Genomic DNA, 22,757 nt, shown 5'->3' on the forward strand with positions numbered 1-22,757 from the left:
TCAACTCACAATTTTTAAAACTTAACTGTATTTTTAAAAGAAAAAAGCCCTCTGTGATGAAGGTTTTCGGCTCTCCTTGCTGCCTGGATTTCCTGCATTTTAGGGCTGGCATTGCAGGATGTCAGGATGTGGGCAGGAGAGTACAGGCCCCCATAAAGCTGCAGTTGGGCTCCCAAGAACATTCCAGGCTGTGCCATCACAGGGTAAAGATGGGTAAGCCTTTGTTCTGTGGAGGCAGAGCCGAGATTGAGAGGACCAGAGTGAGAACTCCTGAAATCCTTGAGTTGAAGAGAGGAGCCTGTCCCTCTCCCTCCCCAGGCTTGCCACTCCAGGCCCAAAGTGGAGAGAGGGCTGGTGGCTACAGGGCAGGCAAGAGGGAGGGACTTGGGTCCAGGGACCAGGGTGGCTGCAGGTGACAGGTGCAGAGGCTTTGGGAAGGGAAAGGGATTTCCCTTGCAAAATGCACTCAAACAGACCCAGAGGGAACCTGATCCCAGGGAGGGAACCAGGAGGTAGGGGCCACCAGAGGGGCCCCCAGAGAGGCCCAATACTGGAGGGAGGGAGAGAGGAGAGAGGAGAGACCTTGAGGAGTTATGGGGAGGGGAGCAGGAGACCCTGAGCTGTTTCCAGGGGGTGCAGCCTTGCTCCAGACCCTATCCCCTGGTTTTAGAATTGCTCTTTTGGAGAATATTTTTGTGCAGCTAAGGAATCCCTTAGCTGCAGCCCCCACCGAGCAGTTTATCAGTCTTAATTTTTTTTTTTTTTTTTTTTTTTTTTTGAGACAGGGTCTCACTCTGTCGCCTGGCCTAGAGTGCAGTGGTGTGATCATAGCTCACTGCAACTTCAAACTCCTGGGCTCAAGCGATCCTCCTGCCTCAGCGTCCCAAGTAGCTGGGACCACACTGTAGCCCGGCTATTAGTCTTAGTCTTAATTCCCGCTGAAGAGTGTCCTCCCTCCACCTGCCTCCCTCCTGCCCTGGCCCAGACCACCAGCAGAGGCAGTTCTAGGGCTGGGGTGAGGGTTTCACAGTTGTCAGGAGCCCATGGGTGACCCCAGGGAAGAAAGCCAGGCCCTGAGAGGGGAAGGAAGTCAGGGGTAGAGCTCCTCACCTCCCTGCCTGGGTTAAGAAGGGTGATAGGAGGAGCAGGTTAGGCAAGAGGAAGTGGGCTGGGGCTGAACTGCCCAGGCCTGGGACCCTAAGCAGGGCTGTGCCTCTCCGGGGCAGCCCTCTGCCCCACCGCTCCACCCCAGACCCCAGTGTGGAGCCTGGTGGAGAGCCCAGTGGGGGCTGGTGACAAGGGCTGCTCAGAGCTGTGTGCAGGGTGGCTGGTTGTGGGGGTCCAGGTCTCCACTGGCCCAAAGCTGAGAGGCAGGAGGCACGGAGTCACGTGGTAGGTCAGGTGCTTCCCTTGCACCTCATTTTCATGGGGAGGAAGCATTGAGAAAGAAGAGCTGGGTGTTTAGCAAACTTTGCTTATTCAAAGCACTCCATCCAGGCTCACCCTGTAATCCCAGCAGGGTGGGATTGGGAGGCTGAGGCGGGAGGATTGCTTGAGGCCAGGAGTTCAAGATCAGCTTGGGCAATATAGTGAGATCCTGTCTCTGCAAAATATGAAATTAGCTGGTGTGGTGGCATGTGCCTATGGTCCCAGCTACTCGGGAGGCTAAGGTGGGAGGATTCCTTGAGTCCAGGAGTTTGAGGCTGCAGTGAGCTGTAATGACACCACTGTACTCTAGGCCAGGCAACAGCGAGACCCTGTCTCAAAAAGACAAAAATAAAAAACACACTCAGTCCCAGCTGTGCCTGTCTGCATTCCCAACTCCCATCTCTAGCGTGGTCCCAGCCTCTGGGGTCAGACCCCCTGTTCTGTACCCTACCCCTGTGGAGGTCCCTTCCGCTACTGAGCACTTTGCACCTGCCCCTCAGTCCAGGCCTGGGCAATAATACCCCAACTGGTCTCCAGATTGTTCTCCAGCCCCCCAGGCCAGCTCTGACCAGGGGCTACCCATAGGACAGAGAAGCCCTGGCTGCAAGGTGACCAGGCCTCATGACCACCTCGTTTCTGAGCAGCATAGAGAAGGAAGCCTTGAGCAGGAAGTGCTAAGGCACAGGGTGGGGGCGGCGGCTTCCAGGGGGAGCCCAGCCTCCCTGGGCAGGAGCAGTGGCCACAGCCCCCGCTGGAGGAAGGGCAGGAGGAGGCTGATTTACAAGGCAGATGGGCCCCTGGCTGGAGCTCTCAGCCCTGCAGTCGCCACCGGTGCGCTATAAGAGCGAGCACCCAGACTTCCGGACCGGCTCGGGAGGGTGCCATGTGAGCACAGCTTGGCTCCCCCTCCTACCCTGCTTCCTTCCCTCCTCCTGCCTGCCCTGTGTCTGCCCAGCGTCTCCAGGGAGGGACACTTGGCACCATGTCTCTTCTCAATCCTGTCCTGCTGCCCCCCAAGGTGAAGGCCTATCTGAGCCAAGGGGAGCGATTCATCAAATGGGACGATGTAAGTGAGGCAGGGGCCTTGGCTGCTAGGGGCGGGGGCGCGGGGTGACGGGGCCAGGCTGCTAGTGGGCTTTGCTGGTTGGGAGGGTTGGTTTATGTCTCCTAAGACCCAGGCGCCTGTATAGTGTGGCCAGGCAGCCGACTCAACTGCCTGGATAAACAAGCCTGGGCTGCGAGTGTGCACCGGAGGTAGGTCTCTGGGTCTGGATCTGTCCTGCCCCAACCCCCGGAAGAAGAGCAGGGACTGTTACTCCTGGCTTCAAGCTGATGGGCAGAAATCACCCCCAGAGCTAAGGCAGGGCTGGGAGAGGTGAGCCAGGCCCTCACCCCTACCACGGGCATTCTGCTTGTGCTCCGGCAGGGTGCCCAGCCCTGACTCCTTCACCCCTTGCCACTGAGCACTGTCCCTGTCCCAGGGAAGTCCTGCTCTCCCTGAGCTGTGTGGGGCCAGCCACAAAAGGCCTCTGGACCCAAGTGAGAACAGGAGGCTTTGGCTTCCAGGGGCCTGGGAAGGAATTAATCGACTTCTACTTCCCCTTGCTGGGCACAGCCTTGCCCCCCGATGCCCGCCTGTCTGCAGGGGAAGGGGAAGGCGCTGCTTCGCCCGGCGTGCCTGTCGCCACTGTGTCTGCTCCTTCCTAAACTGGGACTGCGCCCATGCTCGGGTCCTCCTGGACCCTGAAAATGTTGCTGCAGCTCAGGGGTTCTCTTGGGCTGGGGAGAACAGCGTGGGGACCCTCCTTCAGGGAGGGGAGGCTGTGGGCTGCCCCCATGAGATTCAGAGAAATGAAGGCTTTGTGGGGGAGGAGTGGGCCCTCATGGCTGGCTTGGCCATCTTACGGTGGGATGAGGGCCCCTGGGTCTAGGCCCTTCAGGGCTGGGCTAGGCTGAGGAATCTGGCTGCCCTGACTATGGGAAGGGCCCTGTGGTGAGATGCTTCCTGCTTCCCACGAGAGATGCGGTTGATGTGGCACTGTGGTGGCATGGAGGTAGCATGCCCCATGAGCCTGTGGGATGGGGGAAGTGGCTCAGAATGAAAACTGAAGCAGCCTCTCTCTGTTCCTCTGGGCAGTGTGTGTAACCTGACTGGGCAGTGGGTAACCAGGGCTGGGGACATGCCGTGTGGCATTCTCCCCAAGCCAGCACCTGTGTACCTGGCTGCTCCCTTCCTCTCCCTAAGGTCAGGCACTGCATGTACCCTGGATCCTGACCTGCATGAACAAGACTGTCCCAAGCCTTGTCACAAGGCACATGCACCTGTGAGACAGGGCTCTGCTTTCAGGCTACATTTGGCCGGGTTAGCAGATGACATGGGTGTATGTGCCATGTTGAATAAGCACAATGCATAGGATATAATAAAATCCTGACTTTATTTAGTCTCCCACGGCCCCTTTACAATATATTTGGTGGGAGAAGCTCTCCTCCTGGCCATGGAAGGAAACTCAGCAGCCACAGGACATTATACTCTTGGGTAATAGTGTAATGGTCACTGTTAATCAGAAAACCCAGTCCTATTCCAGAAACTGGTTATAATAAAAACTCCAACCTTAATTTAGAGTTACATCTTCCACCCTCCTCCTTCTAGGAATGGGTTGAGGTGGGCTGCTAGCCTTCTAGAAGGGCCCTCGTGGGACTCCCTGCTCCTCCTCAAGGCCCATCTGGGGCCAGGCTGCAGGGAGGGAGGTGGGACGGGGTAACAAGGTTCTCTCTTGAATGGTGCTAGCATACGCTGGCTCATACTCTCTGAGCCCAGCAGAAGCTCAAAGCTCATTCTTTTTCTGGTGGATATTTTTGAGGATTCTTGGGAGACCTCCCCACAAACTGAGGATCTCTTTCTCGAGGTCCCCTGACATCTCTATTTTGGGTGGTCACTCACAATTTCGTCAGCCTTTGTTACCACTTTCAGCTTCCTGTGGCTTCAGACTCTCTGCCCCTTTCTCTCCAACAGGCCCACTCCGGACCCCAGCAAACACTCATGCATCTGCTGTCCTAACACATTCTGGGGGTGCAGGATCCCCCAACGTGCCAGCATCTCTCTGCTGTGCCTCATGCAGAGTCAGCCCTTCTGTAGCCCACATGGTTTCCTGGGCAGGGGTCTTGCCTCAGTTTGTTGTGTCCTACAGCTGCAGGATCACAAAAGCTCTCCAAGTAGAGTTGCAACCCCTCACTAGGCTCAAGGTGAGGGATCAGGCACCCCTAAGCCTCCCTTGGCGAGGGAAGGTAGCTGTCAACACAACTTTCTCTAAAATTGGCTTCCTCACAAAATCTCTTTCCCCCATACTCTAACCACCCCTGATCTGAGAACAACTCTTTGATCACTTTTGTAAATGCTGCATTTGGTCTGGTTTAGCATGTGGCAACTATCATGCCTGTTGGATGCTTTAATTTTAAAATCTTGTTATATATACATACAAAGACCATTAATATAAAAAGTAGCCTATGTGCTCTGTGAGTGAGTGGAACAGGAATTTAGAAGGTGAGTTCATTCGTTCATCCATTCATTTGCTCATTCAGCAAACACCAAGCTCATAATCTAGCACAACTTGCTGCCTGGGAGTCCATGAGCCCCTGGGGATTTCCTAGGCGGGCTTCTAGGTCTGTGACCCAGCCCCCAACCTCAGATTATTACAGCACATTTCAGGGAAGCCTTTTCAGAAGAGGTGGGGTGAGGCTTGTGCTAGTTCTTGAAAGTGTTACAGGCAGAGGAGGTTTGGGTGCTCAGGTTTGGAGGTGGGAGGTGGGAAGGCACTTGGTGTTTTTATGGGACAGTTTCATGGGTGGAAGGCGTTCATGGAGGGGAGGGCGTTCGTGGAGAGGAGGCTGGGGCATGCAGGCAGTTAGGTTGCAGCTGGATTTTGTGGGGCCTTGGATGTAGGTGCAGGAATTTGGGCTGTCCTGGATGGTAGCAGGGACATTCTATCCCTTTTGCTGAGCCTTGACCCTTGAGACCACGGTAATGTAGGGGCCAAGACCTTGTTTGGGGTCTACAAGGAGAACCTCTCTTTGGGCCTTAGAGGGAAACCTCTTCTCTCCCAGAAATGGCAGCCCCAATCCAGTATGCCTCCCAGCACTTAGCTCTAGAGAACAAAGGGAAATGCCTTCAGATTCCTGGGAAGGACACTATTTAGGAAGATGATGGGCTCTGAAACCCCTGACCTGGGCCAGGAGCTTGGCCTGAGGTCTCAGAACACAGACTCCTTCTTTCTTCAGGAAACGACAGTCGCCTCCCCCGTTATTCTCCGTGTGGATCCCAAGGGCTATTACTTATACTGGACGTATCAGAGCAAGGTGAGGAGGCCCTACCTGCCATAGCCCTGACTGAGCTCCCACTATGCAGTGAGGCCAGGCAGCCTCCTGGAGGCACAGGGTGGAGGCAGGGATGCTGGAGAGTAAAGAATGACCTGGAAGGGTGGCCTTGGGGGCTCTCCCGTGGGCAGGGAGGGCTGTTTGCTCTAGGAGGGAGAATGCGGTCACTCCAACCCACATCTGCCTCGGGCCCAGATGCTCCAGCCTTAGCGTCCCTTTGGGAGACACAGAGAGAAGGGAAAAAGAGCTGCCACTGATGGCTGATGCTCAGCCTGTGGCCCTGGGCTAACGTGAGGGCTCAGAGAAAGGAGGGAAAAGCAGCCGGGCAGAGGAGGGGAAGGGGACCTGGCAAGGGCCCAGAGTGGTGGAGGAGAGACTGCCACAGCTCCTGTGCCAGGAACAGACAGAGGGGAAGGAGGAGGCCCCTACCTGGTCTGTGGGAGGGTCGGGGTCCAGGTGGTCCCAGGTAGTCTTGGCATCGAGAGAGGGCAGCAGGCTAAGATTTGAACAGGTGTGGAAGCTTCCTTCTCCTTGTTCTTCATTCTGACCTGGACTTTTTGTCTTGCGTGTCTTCTTTGCTCTCACCGGGAGCCCCTCTAGGAGATGGAGTTTCTGGACATCACCAGCATCCGGGACACCCGCTTCGGAAAGTTTGCCAAGATACCCAAGGTAGGTGGGCCCGGGAGCAGCCCAGCCACCATCTCCATGGGGCAAGGGCAAGAGTCCCTGAGGGGTGGGAAGCCCGATCTCTGGAGCAAGGGGAATGGTTTCCGGGCTGTGCAGCAGGGATGCAGCCCTGAGTCAAGGAAGGGGTGTGGCTGCTCCTGGGCTTGGCTGGGCTCCCAGCTTCAGAGCCTCTGGGCACAGTGAGGAGAGGTGAGGATCTGGGAGGGGGGCCAGCTCCTGCCCCTACAGCACCCCAGATTGTCTGGGAGATGCGGCTTACTACTCCACCCTCCGACTGGTTTGCCTATATTTGCTTAATGTTGGTAGGAAAATTGCAGGAAGGGACTGGCAGGAGGCAGGATTCCCTGAGACTAGGAGCTAAGACTCCATCTTCAAACAAAAGCGGCAAATAAAAGACATGGGACTCCCAGGCCCTGCTGCCTTGGTTCATCTCTTCCTATGGGCCTCTCCTTCCCACCCAGCTGTGGAGTCAGGGGCAGGAGGATGCTGAGGCCTGTGGTTCCTAGGATGGAGATGGTATTCTGCCCCCATGGGCCATAGGTCAAGGGCTGAGAGGCAGGGACAGGGAGAGCCACACAGGGCGGGGATGGAGCACAGCCCCCATTCTAACCACGTCACCACTTGCTGCAGAGCCAGAAGCTCCGGGGTGTCTTCGACATGGACTTTCCTGAAAACACCTTCCTGCTGAAGACACTCACAGTGGTATCCGGCCCCGACATGGTGGACCTCACCTTCCACAACTTCGTCTCCTACAAGGAGAACGTGGGCAAGGTGCACCAGGGATCACCTGGCCTGGGTCTTGGCACCTGGGAGAGCCAGGACTTGCTGAGAGACACGGGCCTGGGCTGTGGAGTGGTTGGGGGCACCCGTGTGTTCTAGGGCCTGACCGCTGTGCTCTGTGGTCCTGCAGTTTTGGGCTGAGGATGTACTGGCCCTGGCCAAGCACCCGCTGACGGCCAACGCGCCCCGCAGCACCTTCCTGGACAAGATGTAAGCGCCTTCCTGTCTGGCCTCAGCCCTGGGGGCTCAGCGCCCACCCCAGGCCCTGACAGGCTGCTCTCTGCCCCTCCCTCAGCCTAGTGAAGCTCAAGATGCAGCTCAGCCCTGAAGGCAAGATTCCCGTGAAGAAGTGAGTCTCCCTAGCGCCCTGCCCACAGGCCACCCAGCCCCCCAAAGCCTTCCCTTTCCAGGCCTGGCTCCTCTCTTTGCCTGCTGCCTTTCTTTGCCCCTTCAGTTTTTTCCAGATGTTTCCTGCTGACCGCAAGAGGGTGGAAGCTGCTCTCAGTGCCTGCCACCTCCCAAAAGGCAAGGTGAGTGGTTCCCCACCTGCGGGCCCCCCTAGTATTCTCACTCCCACCAGAAAGCAACTTGGCCAGGAATGGCGGGCAGGAGCAGAGATGACATCATTGTCCCAGTCAACAGCCTGAAGAGCCAACTAACCCTAGAGCCACTGCTTAGGATACTAGGCACAGAGATGGCTCCAGGGCACAGGGCTGAGATGCTAGGTTCAGGGCAGGTCATCTGCATGCCCTACCCCTGGGTGGCGATGGGGCCCGGGCAGGCAGCGACATGGTGTGCAGTCCCATTCTCCCTTGGCCATGGAAGCTGGGCGTGAGTGTTTTCAGCCTGGAGGAGAAAGACAAGGTCAGCGGTGGGAGGAGGCAGTCTGCAGGGACCTGAAAGCTGCAGGAGGGACTAGCTCTGCAGGGCATGGGGGAGAGGAACGGAACCAAGGGTGGAAGGTGCCAGGATGCAGACTTCAGCTCAATACAGAAAAACATTTTGCCTTTCTTTTTAGGTAAATAATTAATCTTTAATTACAAGTTGTAAGCAAGATCACCACATGAGGTGAATTACAGAAAGGAGACCTCAGGGTTCAAACTTGGCCAAGGGGGTGGACCTCAGTGCCCTGTGCCCATGCCCCCTTGGCCAATGCCCTTGTTTAGGTCTCAACCTGCACCCCATAGCGTATTTTCTCCTGATAAGAATTTGGAAGTTATAAACAAATAAAACTAAGACCCTTGTTGATCACCTGCTCACATGAATCCCAGGAGGAACATTTCCCCCACAGTCCCAGCTCTGCAGAGCTGGTGACTCCGTGCAGAGTCAGTCACGGGCGATCCAAGCATGGGGTTGGGGAGAGGACAGGAATGGGCTCCTGCTGCAAGCCCTGCGGCCAGCACTGCCTGCCTGTTGTCAATACACATCTGCCCTCCTCCTCTTGCTTCCTGGGCTCCCACCCTGGCTAAAGCCTCCTTATATATCTGCTTTTCTTGCGTCCCAGTGGAGGCTACTGCCAGAGCTTGGCTTGGAGCTGCAGCTGCGGAGACAGGGGTGGGTTTGGGGAGACCCAGTCAGGGTCTCTTGCTCAGATCCCCTGCTCCCAACCAAGAGTGACACTGGTCTGCCAGCATGACCCTGAAAACATTTAGTGGGTTTTGGGGAGGAAATGCAAGCGCACAGAACCCCTGAATACCACTAATCTCTGCTTCTGTTCCTATAGACTTGCCTATTCTGGACATTTCATGTAAATGGAATCGTACAATATGTGGTCTTTGATGTTAGGCTTTATTTACTTATCATGTTTTCAAGGTTCATCCATGTTGTAGCATGAATTGGTGCTTCATTCCTTTTTATTGCCAAATAATATTCCATTTCCAGTGTGGATAGACCACATTTTGTTTATCTGTCCACCAGGTGATGGACATTTGGGTTTTCCACACGTTTGGCTGTCAACATTCACATACATGATTTTGTGCCACTAAGCCTGGCCTTCACAAAAGTTTTTTTTTTTTTTTTTTTTTTGAGACAGAGTCTCGCTCTGTTGCCCGGGCTAGAGTGCCGTGGCATCAGCCTAGCTCACAGCAACCTCAAACTCCTGGGCTCAAGCGATCCTTCTGCCTCAGCCTCCCGAGTAGCTGGTACTGCAGGCATGTGCCACCATGCCCGGCTAATTTTTTCTATATATTTTTAGCTGTCCAGCTAATTTCTTTCCATTTTTAGTAGAGACAGGGTCTCACTCTCGTTCAGGCTGGTCTTGAACTCCTGACCTTGAGCGATCCTCCCGCCACGGCCTCCCAGAGTGCTAGGATTACAGACGTGAACCACCGCACCCAGACGCACAAAAGTTTTTAATTTTGATGAAGTCTAATTTTTTTTTTTGTCTCCTGTGCTTTTGGTGTCTCCAATTATTATTGTTGAATTGTCTATTTCTCCCTTTAATTCTGTCAGTGTTTGCTTCTTGTATTTTGGGACTCTTGTCAGGTGCGCGTATGTTTATATACAAATTACTTCTTTTTAAAAACTTGTCCTCCACTTTGGGGGGAAAAAAAAGGTTGCCCACTGCCCTGGTAAGCAGCACCACTTACTTCCGTCCCCATTTCCGCCTCATTCTGGTCTTTCTTATTTCTAATCTTTCCTCAGCCAACTGACTAGCCACTGTCCAGTTTCAGAGTCAAGGCAAACCAGCTCAGCATGCTCTCTGCTCAGCAAGCAGGGCCTGGAGAAGTGGGTGCTTGGGGTGTCTCTGATGCTCCTCTGTCTGCCTCGAGCCCTTCTTCTGACCAGGTCCCCTTGCTCAGGTCTGGGCCTAGTCTGTGCTCTGAGAAGGGAAGGGCAGGGGTGACAAGGTGACTATCCTCCCAGAATGACGCCATCAATCCTGAGGACTTCCCAGAACCTGTCTACAAGAGCTTCCTCATGAGCCTCTGTCCTCGGCCAGAAATAGATGAGATCTTCACCTCCTAGTGAGCTTCCTGGGCTGGGCTGGGCTGGGCATGGGGAAGGGGTAGTGGCCAGCAGTCCCCTCCTCCTCCACGCCATGCTGGGAATCAAGAGGTCCCATGGAGAAGGGGGTTGTCTGAGCCTCCAGGCCCAAGGCACATGGACCTGTGCTTCTCTCTCTGGCCTATAGCCATGCTAAGGCCAAACCCTACATGACTAAGGAGCACCTGACCAAGTTCATCAACCAGAAACAGCGGGACTCACGGCTTAACTCCCTGCTGTTCCCGCCAGCACGTCCTGACCAGGTGCAGGGCCTCATCGACAAGTATGAGCCCAGTGGCATCAACGTACAGAGGGGTGAGGACCAAGGGAGCGCCTCATCTGCCGCTGTCCTGTTGTGCCCCAGCAGCTGGGCTGCAGCCCTGACAGCTATCCCCTGTCCCCAGGCCAGCTGTCACCTGAGGGCATGGTCTGGTTTCTCTGTGGGCCAGAGAACAGCGTGCTGGCCCAGGACAAGCTGCTGCTCCACCACGACATGACACAGCCACTCAATCATTACTACATCAACTCCTCGCACAACACCTACCTGACAGGTGGGCCCTGGCAAGCTCATTGCTGACCTCTGCTCCCATGGGGGCAGCTCCTGTCCCCTGAGTCCTCCGCAGGGGTTGCCCACATGCTGCTGACCCTAGCTGTAGCACAGACCATGATGGAGTGGGGTAGGGTGGGGGAGCTGGACTGCCTGGGTGACACCCTGCCCCTTGCCACCCTCTGGCCCAGCCGGCCAGTTCTCGGGCCTTTCCTCGGCTGAGATGTACCGCCAGGTGCTGCTGTCTGGCTGCCGATGTGTGGAGCTAGACTGCTGGAAGGGGAAGCCGCCAGACGAGGAGCCCATTATCACCCACGGCTTCACCATGACCACAGACATCTTCTTCAAGGTGAGACTTGGGGTGTGCAGGCTGGTGGCAGTGGCAGTAGGGAAGGGCCTTTGGCCAGAAGCCTTTTGGGGTTGAGGGGACTTAAGCTAGAGGGAAGGCATGGCTGGAAGGCCTTGGACCATTGTGGGGACTAGAGGGCACAGGGACCAACAGTGGTGATCCAGTTATATGAGTGGGGAAGGTGCCATGGCGGGGGCAGCTGGAGTGCTGACCTTCTGCCCACTGGGTGCCTTTCTCCTCCAGGAAGCAATTGAGGCTATTGCAGAAAGTGCCTTTAAGACCTCTCCCTATCCTGTCATCCTGTCATTTGAAAACCATGTGGACTCGTGCGTATCCAGGCCCATTCAGCTGCAATCGCACCCAGCCCCCAGTCTCCTGCCTGCAACTACCCTGCTTTCAGCCTCTAGCCCATCCCTCCAGCTGTCAGCCAGTTCTCAACACAATTTCTGTGGGACCCCACATTCTGCTGCCTATGTCCCTGCCTCCCTGACCTTCTGGGCCCCTGATAGGGGTCATCAAGGGCATGCAATGATGGACAAGAAGGTTGGGGCTGAGCTGCTGAACCACACCCACCTTTGCTCCCTGCAGACCCCGCCAACAGGCTAAGATGGCCGAGTACTGCCGGACAATCTTTGGGGATATGCTGCTCACAGAGCCCCTGGAAAAGTTCCCAGTGAGTGGACTTCACTGTGGGACATTTGGGCCTGGGGCCTGGGGCAGGTGGGGGCCAGGTTAGGGAAGGGGATATCCCCAGAGGATGCTGGGGTTCACTTGGTTGGATTGTAGGGATGGGATCCTGTCACCTACCATGTGTCAGGCACTGTGTTGGGCCTTGGGGCATGTTAGTGACAAAGACACAGTGCCCACCCTCAGGTTTGTTACCCTCCAGTGAGGAGACAGACAAGTAACCAGGCCATTACAACCTAGTGGTTGTTATGGGAGTACGTGGGGATTCTGGTCTGGTCTTGGGTCATCAGGGAAGTCTTCCTGGAGGAAGTGATGGCTAAGCTGAAACCTGAGGGATAAACTGGTTTATCTTGGCAAGAATGGGGCTGAGGAGAGTAGTGAGAGGTGAGTTGAGAAGAGTAGGTGGAGGGCAGAGGGAGCACGCTTGGTATTAAGGAGTTTGGCCTACACCCCGAAGGTGGGGAGATGGTGCGGAGAAGGTGAGGAGATGGTGCTGACCCTCTCCCCTCTCTGCAGCTGGAACCAGGCCTCCCCCTGCCCAGCCCCCAGGATCTCAGGGGCAAGATCCTCATCAAGAACAAGAAGAATCAGTTTTCTGGCCCTGAATCCCCCAGCAAGGAGCCTGGCGGGGAGGCTGAGGGCAGCTGCTCTCCCAACACCGCTGCTGGCGAGGACACTGGTGAGTCAGGAGAGGACTGGGTGGAAGAGCAGAGGGGCAGGGCTCGAGGACCCCGCCGGGGAGCCTGTGTAACAGAGCTGTGTGTCACAGTGTGGGCTGGTGAGGAAGGGCCTGAGCTGGAGGAGAAGGAGGTGGAAGAGGAAGAGGAGGAGTCAGGAAGCCTGGATGAAGAGGAGATAAAGAAGATGCAGTCAGATGAGGTGTGTGGGGACAGTCCCCAGGCCCTTGTGCCATCCTCCTCTGTAGGGCCCTCGGGGTAGGGGGCCTGGGGCTGCGTTCCTGGGCTCTGGACTGCCCTCCACTTCTTCCCTCCTCTCTCCTCTCTAGGGCACTGCAGGCCTGGAGGCGATGGCTTATGAGGAGATGTCCAGCCTGGTCAATTACATCCAGCCCACGAAATTCATCTCCTTCGAGTTCTCTGCCCGTAAGTTGGCACGAGTGCTGCTGCTGCTGGTGGCGAGTGGAGGTTAGGCTAGATTCAGAAGGTTGTCCTGAGACCAGAGGAAGGGGAATCTCCCCCTTCCTTGGACCTGGGGCCCTGTCTATAAATACCCAGCCAAGGAGTCAGGCAAAGGCCTTGTTTAAGTGGCAGTGGCTCCCAGTTTCCCAGCACTGTACTGAGGAACTTGGCACCAAACAGAATGCTCTGGAATATGTCGGTGACTGACAGGCCACCTCAGCCAGAATGGCCCAAGGTCTTCTGTAGCCTCCTGTAGGTTTTCTGGCTCCCAGGGGTGAACTGCACCTTGGGCAGGCCCACGCCCAGAAGCCCGGGCCCTGGGAGATGAGACTTCCTGGGAGCGGGTAGAAGGCAGAGAAAGCCACCTCTGCACAATGCCCCTCGTGCCCTTCCACTTTTGTGCACACCCTTCTATTTACTTTTATCTTCCCTGGACATAAGCATGGTACATTCCTCTCACTCTCTGTGCATGTCCCCTTTTTCTGTACACTCCTGTGCACAGCTGGACCTCTGCAACCTTGACTCCTCACCCCTGAACCCACAGCCTGCACCCTGCCTGGGCACAACCATGGCAGTACTACCCTTGGTGTGCCCCTCCCCTTACATGTGTTCAGCCATTGCTTGCATGATTCACTCCCTGTGCACACTGCAGCACGCACTCATACTCTGTATGTGTGCACAGCAATTGCTGACCCCCTGGGCTCAGACCAGCATGTTCCCCACACCCTCTGTGCCCATCCGTGGCATGTGGCCCTCACTGTCCAGGACCACTGTGAGTACCCTTCACCCCCAGCAGGCACTGTTCCCCTTATGTTTCCTCCAGACCTTGGCCCCTAAGCCCTCCGGCCTCCATGGAAATGCTGGGTCGGAGGCACCTCCATGCTGGCGGGAGCTGCCCCCCAGGGGAGGCCAGGGCTGAAGGAGAGGGCAGCCTGACAGGGACACTCCCTGCTTTCTCCCCTACACAGAGAAGAACCAGAGTTATGTCATCTCCTCCTTCACAGAGCTCAAGGCTTATGACCTGCTCTCCAAGTCCTCAGTGCAGTTTGTGGAGTATCCTTGAGGCTTCAGTAGCCAGGATCCCTGGCTGGGGTGAGGGATGCGGGGAGGCCAGGGATAGGGCTCCCAGGGTAGGTGTTTGGGTCCTCCTGGTGCAGGCAGCCTCCGGCTGGGCTCCTATACTCAGGGGCAGCTACAACAAGCGCCAGATGAGCCGCATCTACCCCAAGGGAACCCGCATGGACTCCTCCAACTATATGCCCCAGATGTTCTGGAATGCTGGATGCCAGATGGTCGCCCTCAACTTCCAGACGATGGGTGAGGGCACTCCCAGGACCCTAAGAATCTTCGCCTGGCTCCTGCCCCTCCCACCTTTACACCACCCCTGGGGGGGCGGTCTTTAGAACAGATGGGGGTGTTCCGATGTTTGTTTAGGCTCTGGGAGCATGCCCAGCTATAAATGCATTAGCTCATGCCTATATAACTGCACATAGAGAACATGTGTGTGAAGATGCCTAGGTGCTGGCATAGGTCCTGGCCGCTCTGCCTGAGTGTGTCTGTGGGAACACCTGCTCCACCTGCCCCAACTCCCACTGCAAGCTTTCGGCCTGGTGTAGCTTTGCTCCTTACTGACTCCAGGTTGCAGACCCTTCCTGAAAGATGAGACAGCCCAAGGAGCCAGGCTGGGACAGGAGAAACCCTGACCTTCACAGTCTGCCCCACTTCCCCATTCGCCAGACAAGAAAGGCTGGAATATGTAGGAAACAGAAACTGACCACAGACCCAGGGCCAGGCCTTCCTCACTTAGCACCCTTGTCCCTCCAGACCTGCCCATGCAGCAGAACATGGCGCTGTTTGAGTTCAATGGGCAGAGTGGCTACCTCCTCAAGCATGAGTTCATGCGCCGGCCGGACAAGCAGTTCAATCCCTTCTCAGTGGACCGCATCGACGTGGTGGTAGCCACCACCCTTTCCATCACGGCAAGGCCCTGGGGCAGAGAGGTGGCCAGGAGGGCTGGGGTCTTGAGGAGAATGGCATGAGAGCCCACCTTTCCACTCCCAACCCTTCCTCTAATATCCTGAAAACTTCAGCCCCAGCCAGTTCGTGCAGTAGCAAGTTGCCTTGGAAACTGCCTCCTCCTCAGCACTGGAGGCTGCCACTTGGTCCCCATGGAAACCAGCGGGAAAGGTTGAGGCTGGGGTGGGGGAGGGGGAAGAGTGGGCAGAGTGGGCAGCAGGAGCCCCAGCCCGGGGGAGGGCATTGTTCTCTCCTTGCTGGGGACGGAGGTGGGAGGCCCACATCTAGCCTTCATGCTGGAAGCACTTGGTCCTCAGAGCTTAGCTGTAATCCTTGAGCCACACAGACCCTACTCGGTGGCCAGAGCTGAATGGGCTTCTTCACAACAGCCAATAATGGATGCTTCAGCTGTAGGGAGCCAGCGGCCCCTGGTGCTTAGGGAAGAGCCTGGGTGGGGATCTGATGCTGGCTCCCATGACCCACCTCAGGTGATCTCTGGGCAGTTCCTGTCAGAACGCAGTGTGCGCACCTACGTGGAAGTGGAGCTGTTTGGCCTTCCTGGGGACCCCAAGAGGCGCTATCGTACCAAGCTGTCACCCAGTACCAACTCTATCAATCCTGTCTGGAAGGAGGAGCCCTTTGTCTTCGAGAAGGTGGGGGCTAGGGCAGGGCAGGGGCTGGAGTCTGTCCCTAGTTCTTGGTCTCTACTTACAGATAAGAGGAAGTAAATAAAGGTAGCTCCTTGACCTTCCTTCTCCTCTCCCCACTCCCCATCCTGTGCCTTCCTGAGTTTCAAGAGTCCAAAACCCAAGTTTACAAATGTTCACTTGGTTTTGTGCGTGGGTGTGTGTGCATGCATGTACATGTTAGGATTAGAGGCAGAAATGTGAACTGCCAGCCCTGAGTTGAGGGTCTCGTGGGATCATGGGGGTCTTTTGTCTCCATTGGATGGCTGTTGGCAAGGCTGCCAAGGGCAGCCTGCACCCCGTCCCCACAGCTCTGGGCTGCACATCCAGCCCTTCTCCCCAGTGTGAGACCAGCCATGGCATGAGCTGTGAGGATGTCTATGTGTGTGGCCTAGAGAGTGCCCTCTGTCTGTCCTCACCAAATCTGGTAACACCCGCCATGTTCTCACACTGATGCTAAGACTTCTGGAGCCAGGGAGGGGGGCAGCTTGGCTCCCTTGCCCCTCCCCAGCCTGTTCTGTTCCAAACTCTCCCCAGATCTTGATGCCTGAGCTGGCCTCCCTCAGGGTGGCTGTGATGGAGGAAGGCAACAAGTTTCTCGGACATCGCATCATCCCCATTAATGCCCTAAATTCTGGTAAGGAGAGGGGTCCATCTTTGCCCTTCCTAGGGGTTGAAAACCAAAGTCAGCATCAGGAGCCTGCCCAAAGCAGGGGGCAGCTTCCAGGAAGGCACTGAGATCTTACCTAAAACCCTCATTCCTCAGCCCTAGGGAGTAGGGCAGGAATAGTACCTCTCCAGGAACCTAATAGAGGTGAGAACTCTGCCCACCTAACAGAATGTAATTTTCTGAAACTACTGGGGCAGTTTCCCAAGTAGCTTATGCTTATGGGCACTTAAAACGTGCTGAGAGCTTATAACATTCTCACTTAATCCTCACATGAGGTAGACACTCTAATCCCCACTTCACAAAGGAGGAAAGTCTCAGAGAGTTAAAGTAACCTGCCCAAAGTCACACAGCCAGGATAGGGCAGTGCCAGACTCAGGCCCTTGAGCCGTGGGCTGTTTGTGTGCAGTGCTGGAAGGCAGTGGGCTCTGGCTCACTGTCTGCCCCACCATGCCCAACAGGGTACCACCATCTGTGCCTGCACAGCGAGAGCAATATGCCCCTCACTATGCCTGCGCTCTTCGTCTTCCTGGAGATGAAGGACTATGTACCTGACACCTGGGCAGGTAAGAGCCCATGGCTGTCCATTCCCCCATCCCCCCTCATCAAGCCAGCCTCCAGAGTGGGGCAGGGCAGGGGATCCTGGAGTGGGTGAGGACAGGGGAGACTTCCAGGTACATCTCCATACGTACCAGGCGGGTAATGCCCTGTGCACCCAGATCTCACCGTGGCCCTCGCCAACCCGATCAAGTTCTTCAGTGCCCATGACAAGAAGTCTGTGAAGCTCAAGGAGGCCATGGGAGGTCCGCCTGAGGTCTGTGTTTCCCGGGGCTACTGCCAGGGGCTTCCAGGAGCTTTGGCCTCTCTGTGGGAGGAGGGGGCAGGGAGCAGAGTTTCAGGGCCCAGGGAGAGAGGGGTCCTCAGATCTACTTCCTAACCTGCTCTCCCTACACAGAAGCCCTTCGCACTCGGGAGTCCACTTGCCAGCCAGACCAATGCGGCATCGGCCCCAAGAAGCAATGGGTCAGCAGGTATGCACTCCGCGGTCCCCCACCTACTGGAAGGGCCTCCACGTTCTCGGCTGCACCCGCAGGCACAGGAATGGGCTGTGTCTGAAACCTGGGTGCTGGAAAGGGCTGCAGGGGGCTGTACTGTGACTCCCAGGGGACGGGGGGGGGGGGGGGGGTAGGGGGCGGACCGGCGGGAGGGGGTAGAGGAGCGAACTAAGTCAAGGGGCCCCAGGCACCTGCCAGCCCATCCTGTGGCTTTTGCAGCCCCCGCTGCTGGGGCCAGAGCCAGGGAGGAGGCCACGAAAGAAGTCGCGGGTAAGGCCTGCTGAACCCCAGGGATCTTGGGGACGAGCCTGGGGAGGTCCTGGGGCTCCTGGCGGGCTAGGCAGGCGAGGCGGCCCGGGCGGCGAGGCGCCTCACCCAGGCGTCCGCAGAGCCGAGGACGGCCAGCCTGGAGGAACTCCGGGAGCAGAAGGGCGTCGTGAAGCTGCAGCGGCGGCACGAGAAGGAGCTGCGGGAGCTGGAGCGGCGCGGCGCGCGGCGTTGGGAGGAGCTGCTGCAGCGGGGCGCAGCGCAGCTGGCGGAGCTCGGGCCCCTGGGCACCGGGGGCGGCGGCTGCGGCGGATACCGCAAGCTCGGCCCCGGCAAGGGCTCCCGCAAGAAGAGGTAAAGGCCACGGCGGCGGCGGCCTGCCCTTCGCGGCGCGCGGGCGGCGGGCGCCGAGGGCTCAGGGCCTGTCGCCACGTGGCCTCCGCAGAACTCTGCCCGGCGAGGAGAGCGCAGGGGCAGCGCCGCTGGCAGAGGGCCCCGAGGGCGCGGACGCGCGCGTGCGGGAGCTGAGGGACAAGCTGGAGCTGGAGCTGCTGCGGCAGGGCGAGGAGCAGTACGAGAGCATCCTGAAGCGCAAGGAGCAGCACGCGGCGGAGGTGCCAGTCGGGCGATGACCCAACCAAGCCCACCCCCTCTGCGCCACATGGGGCTTCTCCCCAAGTCCTTCCTTCCTCTCCCCGCAGCAAATGGCTAAGATGATGGCGCTGGCCACCGAGAAACAGGCCGCAGAACTGAAGTCCCTCAAGGAGGCCTCGGAGATGTAAGAATGCCTCCTTCCCACACCTGACTCTCGCCTCCCAGCAAGGGCTTGGGCCCCACAAAACATCAGCCTCTTGTCTGTCACTCTGCAGGGACACTAAGGAGATGAAGAAAAAGCTGGAGGCCAAGAGACTGGAGCGGATCCAGGCCATGACCAAAGTCACCACAGACAAGATGGCCCAGGAGAGGTGAGCCCTGGAGGAGAGGCCCAGAGCTGGGCAGACCCACCCCAGGTGGAAAGGGGTCTCCGTGCAAGTGCATCCTGACTTGCTTCCCAAAGATGTGCCTCTCCCCTGGCTCTTGAAAAAGTTGATCCCACCTCTGTCATCTCTGATCAGAGAGTATCCTCCTTAGGCAAAACACAGATGCCAACACTGCTTAGACAGAGGGGTGCACTGGAGGGAAATCAGGCCTGCAAAGAGGGAACTGAAGCCCTGGGATGACAGCCTGCCACTCAGGTGGCTCTGCTTCCTGCCTGTGCTTCCCAAGGACGCCTTGAAGGACAGTGTGTTTCACTGAGGAAGCTGTTCCCTCAGAAGGCCCCAGGGCTGCCAGTGGCCCCCTACATCCTCTTTGGGTCCCTATACTTTCCCTTCTGGCTGGTTCCTGTCCCTATGATGGATTTCTCATTTGCCTACACCCCGAGGAGACTTCAGCTCACTCAACTCTCCCCAGGGGCCTCTTGCCCTTTCTAAAACTCCAATTACACCAACAGGTTGAAGAGAGAGATTAACAACTCCCACATCCAGGAAGTGGTGCAGGTCATCAAGCAGGTGTGTAAGGGCTGTGTCCTTCACACACACATTCGTATTCTCTCGCTCTCTCTTCCTCCCCTCTCTCTCCGTCCAGCGGTGGAAAGGGGTGGCCCCAGGCACTTACTTTGCTCTTAGGAGATGTATTGTCCAGGGCTGTCCATGCAGCTAGGGGTGGGAGGGGGCATCCCCGGGTTCTGGCCTGGGTGTGGAGGCTGAGGTACCAGCCTGAAGGTCTTTCTCTGGCCAGCTCCCCTGCCTGGGAACAACGCGGGCTAGCTGGCTAGGGCAGGATGGGGCTGGAGGGGGTGAGTGAAGAGCGAGTGAGAAGGGCTTCCTGAGGTGCCAAGGAGTTGCAAGAGGAAGGAAGGATGTGCTGAGAATGGACCCAAAGCTCCCCTAGGGTTACTAACCACAGTAACAGGGCTGCCATCTACTGAGGCCTGCCCTTGTGCTAGGCACTACGCCAGCAGCTTCACACAAACCATCTCATACAATCCTTTACAATCCAGACAGACAGGGAATGCTGTCCTCATTTTACAAATTAAAAAGACTGCCCAAAGGTTAAGGAATTTGTCCAAAGTCTCACAGGGGGTTAGCCAGGATTCCAGCTGGATTCTAGCATAGGCTGCCTGTCCTGCCGTCCTGACTCCCTGCCTCTCGCTCCTGCCCAGATGACGGAGAACCTGGAGCGGCACCAAGAGAAGCTGGAGGAGAAGCAGGTGGCCTGCCTAGAACAGATCCGGGAGATGGAAAAGCAGGTAACAGCCCGCTGCCCTAGCCCCCAGGAGAGCTGGACAGGCTCCAGGCTGCGAAGGGCCCCTGCTCCAGGGAGCTGCCAGTCAGGAGGTCAGGGGAAGGGGGACATCATCCTCCCCAGTGGGTCCCAAGGCATCCTGCAGTGAGGCAGCTGCGCAGATCTCTCTGCTTGGTTGGCGTCTCCTCTCCTGTGAGACTCGCTGATGGGCTCCACCACCCCCTCCCTCCCACCCCAGTCTCCTGGAAGCTCTGAACAAGGAGCCTGGGCTGCTCTTTGTCCCACTGCCCAGGGAGGGGGGGGGGGCTCCTCCTCAGCATGGTCCTTGCTGTCCCCGCAGTTCCAGCAGGAGGCGCTGGCAGAGTACGAGGCCAGGATGAAGGGCCTGGAGGCCGAGGTGAAGGAGTCGGTGAGGGCCTGCCTCAGGACCTGCTTCCCCTCCGAGGCCGAGGCCGAGGACAAGCCTGAGAGGGCCTGCAAGGCCTCTGGGGAGCTGTGTGAGCAGCACCCACTCACAGCAAAGGCCAACGTCCAGGACAGCCGCCTCTGATGCCACCACCCCACTGGGACATTTAGCAAGGATGTTCAGACCCTTCTCTGGGATGTGACTCTATCCCCCCAGGAGAACAGAGCCCCAGCACTCTGAGACTATGGGAGGCCGGGGCTCCCGTGGATGCTGCAGCCCCCTCCTCAACAGCCAGCACAGAGGAGGAGGCAGGAGGCTGGTACCATTAGGGCAAGGACCTATGTGGGCCTAGAAGTCTTCTCCAAGCTGACTTTCTGCTTCCCATCCGTCTCCCTGATCTCTGGATAAGTGTCTTATATTTGTTGAGGGCAAAAGAATATGGATTGGGAAGCCGGAAATGGGATCCTGGCCCTACTCTACCTTTCCTAGTGTGCAACTAGTGCTACCCCACTCTGAGCTCAGTCTCCTCACCTGGAGGTTTGGACCTACCCACCTGGAACCTTCACTCTAGTACTTGTGGTTCAAGTGGGACCAAACCCCAAACCCTCTTGCCTCAGTGTGGGCAGCTCAACTGGGCTTCCAGTACCCACCTCAGGCCTCGCTGTCAGCTCCTTGAGGCAGAGTCTGGCACTACCTCGAAGCTCCCTGGGATGGCCTTTCCCAGGGTCTCTGGCTGAGGTCCCTTCCCTCACCTTCTGCCTGTTGGGGATGGGAGGTTGACATGGAAAAGCTGCCTCAGCTGACTGGCCCTGGGCTGCTGAGTCATGTGGGGCGGTGGCCTCTCAGGCACTCTCCCACCCTGAACCTGGCATCACCCCTGGGCCTGGTGGCAGGCACTTCCTAGCATGCACCCCACTCAGGCTGCCCGACAAGGTCAGCATCATTTTCTCTCCTGAATTAGTGAGTTTTATTTATTTTTCTCCTTCCTATTCCTATTAAAGAACCCTATTCCAGTATTTCCTGCCTAAGTCTGGCCTCTGTTCTACAGCTAGGAAATGGGGGTGGACAGGGGAGTGGAGTGCCCCTGAACTAAAATGGGCTAGGGAAAAAAAACCCTTGGGAGCTGACCCCAGGGTGAGGTCCCTTCCAAAGCTCAGTGAAATGGCCCTGCCTCTGGGCTTGAAGAGGATTTACTTCTTCTGCTGGCTCTGATGCCACAACCACTGGAAAATGATGTCACCTCCTCTTTACCCCCACACAAATGTGGCCTTTCCTTGTCTCCACCCTCAAGGCTGGAACAGAAGAGCTTAGGGCAAAGGTGCCCCTCACCCTCTTGGGGAGTCCCAAACCTCTAGGCCACTTGGACCCCTTTTTAGGGAAGGCTTATAGCAATCAGATGCTTGGGCCCCTGTGGCAGCTATGGTCGGCCCCAAAACTTGCTGTGGAGGCGCTTGTGGGAAGCCTCCACTCACTGTACCTATGGCATAATCCCAAATCCCAAGTGGGCACAGTCACTGGCTTGGGAGAGGCAGAGTGGGGGTTGATTCTGGGAAGAGGTTGTTTTCTTTTTGGAGTTATAGCAAATACCATTAGCTGTGAGCACCTGTGCCTTTGGAAAATAAACATGTCCTCATCCCTTGGCGGGGTCTGCCGTTTGGGATCCTACCAGGTCTTGGCTGCAGGGTGAGGCAAGGGGGCCTGCTCATTCACAAGACTGCGGCCCGGCACTGAGCAGCCTGCCCCGCCGCCCCATTACAGACTGGATACAGCCGGGGGAGACACCAACACCCCGGGCACTGACCTGTCTTCAACCTTCCAGGCAGGCACTCAGCCACTCCTCCTTTACCTGTCCTTTCACCGCAGGGGGTAGAGCTGTGAAAGGATGAGGATCCATGCCTAGAGGAACTGACTGGCCCAGGCAGTGGGCATAAGCCTGGGCCAGACCAAATGGAGCCCACTGGGCAGCCCCCAGCTCTTGAGGAGGAGCTGCCTTTCCCTGGCCTCTGGGCCAGGCTGGGCAGACTCTATGCCCCTCATCTGGAGCCGGACAGCCCAGAAATGGGGAAGGTGATGCAATGCTGCCCCTGGAGAGGCCCCAGCACAGCAGGTAGGGGGCTTCCCATGTGGCCAGGCCTGAATACTCATCTCCCTGCTTTCTGTTCTCTGAAAAAAGGACAAAGTGTCTCCTGGGCAAATGCCATCTCTGGGCCCTGGAGAGGAATAATCTCTGGCTGCAGGGGATGTGCAGAGGAAGAGTTGATGCCTTCCCTCGGGGCACTGGGGCAGGTGAAGGGCACCTGGGTCCCGTCCCTGCTATGTATCTGTGGGACTGGGGCAAGGTTCCCTTTCCACTCATCATGCCTCAGCTTCACCTTTTGCACAAGGAGAAGGGTCCCTAACC

At 57.1% G+C, this 22,757-nt stretch overlaps 1 protein-coding gene across 3 annotated transcripts; it reads left to right on the top strand.

The window, feature by feature from the left end:
- Positions 1 to 2,156: 2,156 nt before the first annotated feature.
- PLCB2 (phospholipase C beta 2) lies at positions 2,157 to 21,371 on the top strand. 3 transcript variants are annotated; one of them, XM_069461610.1, is made up of 32 exons: positions 2,411 to 2,494; positions 5,704 to 5,781; positions 6,400 to 6,468; positions 7,117 to 7,257; positions 7,397 to 7,476; positions 7,562 to 7,615; positions 7,721 to 7,796; positions 10,132 to 10,232; positions 10,400 to 10,566; positions 10,656 to 10,802; positions 10,990 to 11,147; positions 11,391 to 11,473; positions 11,736 to 11,820; positions 12,351 to 12,513; positions 12,604 to 12,713; positions 12,841 to 12,937; positions 13,942 to 14,026; positions 14,166 to 14,290; positions 14,798 to 14,952; positions 15,478 to 15,642; positions 16,213 to 16,312; positions 16,804 to 16,908; positions 17,062 to 17,156; positions 17,298 to 17,373; positions 17,617 to 17,667; positions 17,787 to 18,018; positions 18,110 to 18,278; positions 18,366 to 18,442; positions 18,534 to 18,629; positions 19,157 to 19,214; positions 19,868 to 19,954; positions 20,291 to 21,320. In XM_069461610.1, the coding sequence occupies exons 1-32, from the start codon at positions 2,411 to 2,413 to the stop codon at positions 20,498 to 20,500; spliced, it is 3,579 nt and encodes a 1,192-aa protein (XP_069317711.1). In that variant the 3' UTR covers positions 20,501 to 21,320. The 3 variants fall into 3 exon arrangements, with proteins under 3 accessions (XP_069317729.1, XP_069317711.1, XP_069317721.1); XM_069461620.1 differs by having other exon boundaries at positions 12,351 to 12,501; XM_069461628.1 differs by lacking the exon at positions 17,617 to 17,667 and having other exon boundaries at positions 2,157 to 2,494; positions 20,291 to 21,371.
- Positions 21,372 to 22,757: the final 1,386 nt, after the last annotated feature.

This window comes from Eulemur rufifrons, chromosome 2 (assembly GCF_041146395.1).
Source record: "Eulemur rufifrons isolate Redbay chromosome 2, OSU_ERuf_1, whole genome shotgun sequence".
Lineage (NCBI taxonomy): Eukaryota > Metazoa > Chordata > Mammalia > Primates > Lemuridae > Eulemur > Eulemur rufifrons.

Excerpts from the sequence above, each read along its gene's own strand:
- PLCB2 (XM_069461610.1), top strand. The coding sequence starts at position 2,411 with ATGTCTCTTCTCAATCCTGTCCTGCTGCCCCCCAAGGTGAAGGCCTAT. Across the intron at positions 7,477-7,561 it reads AGCACCTTCCTGGACAAGAT|CCTAGTGAAGCTCAAGATGC; the intron begins GTAAGCGCCTTC and ends CCCCTCCCTCAG. Across the intron at positions 10,567-10,655 it reads TGGCATCAACGTACAGAGGG|GCCAGCTGTCACCTGAGGGC; the intron begins GTGAGGACCAAG and ends CCCTGTCCCCAG.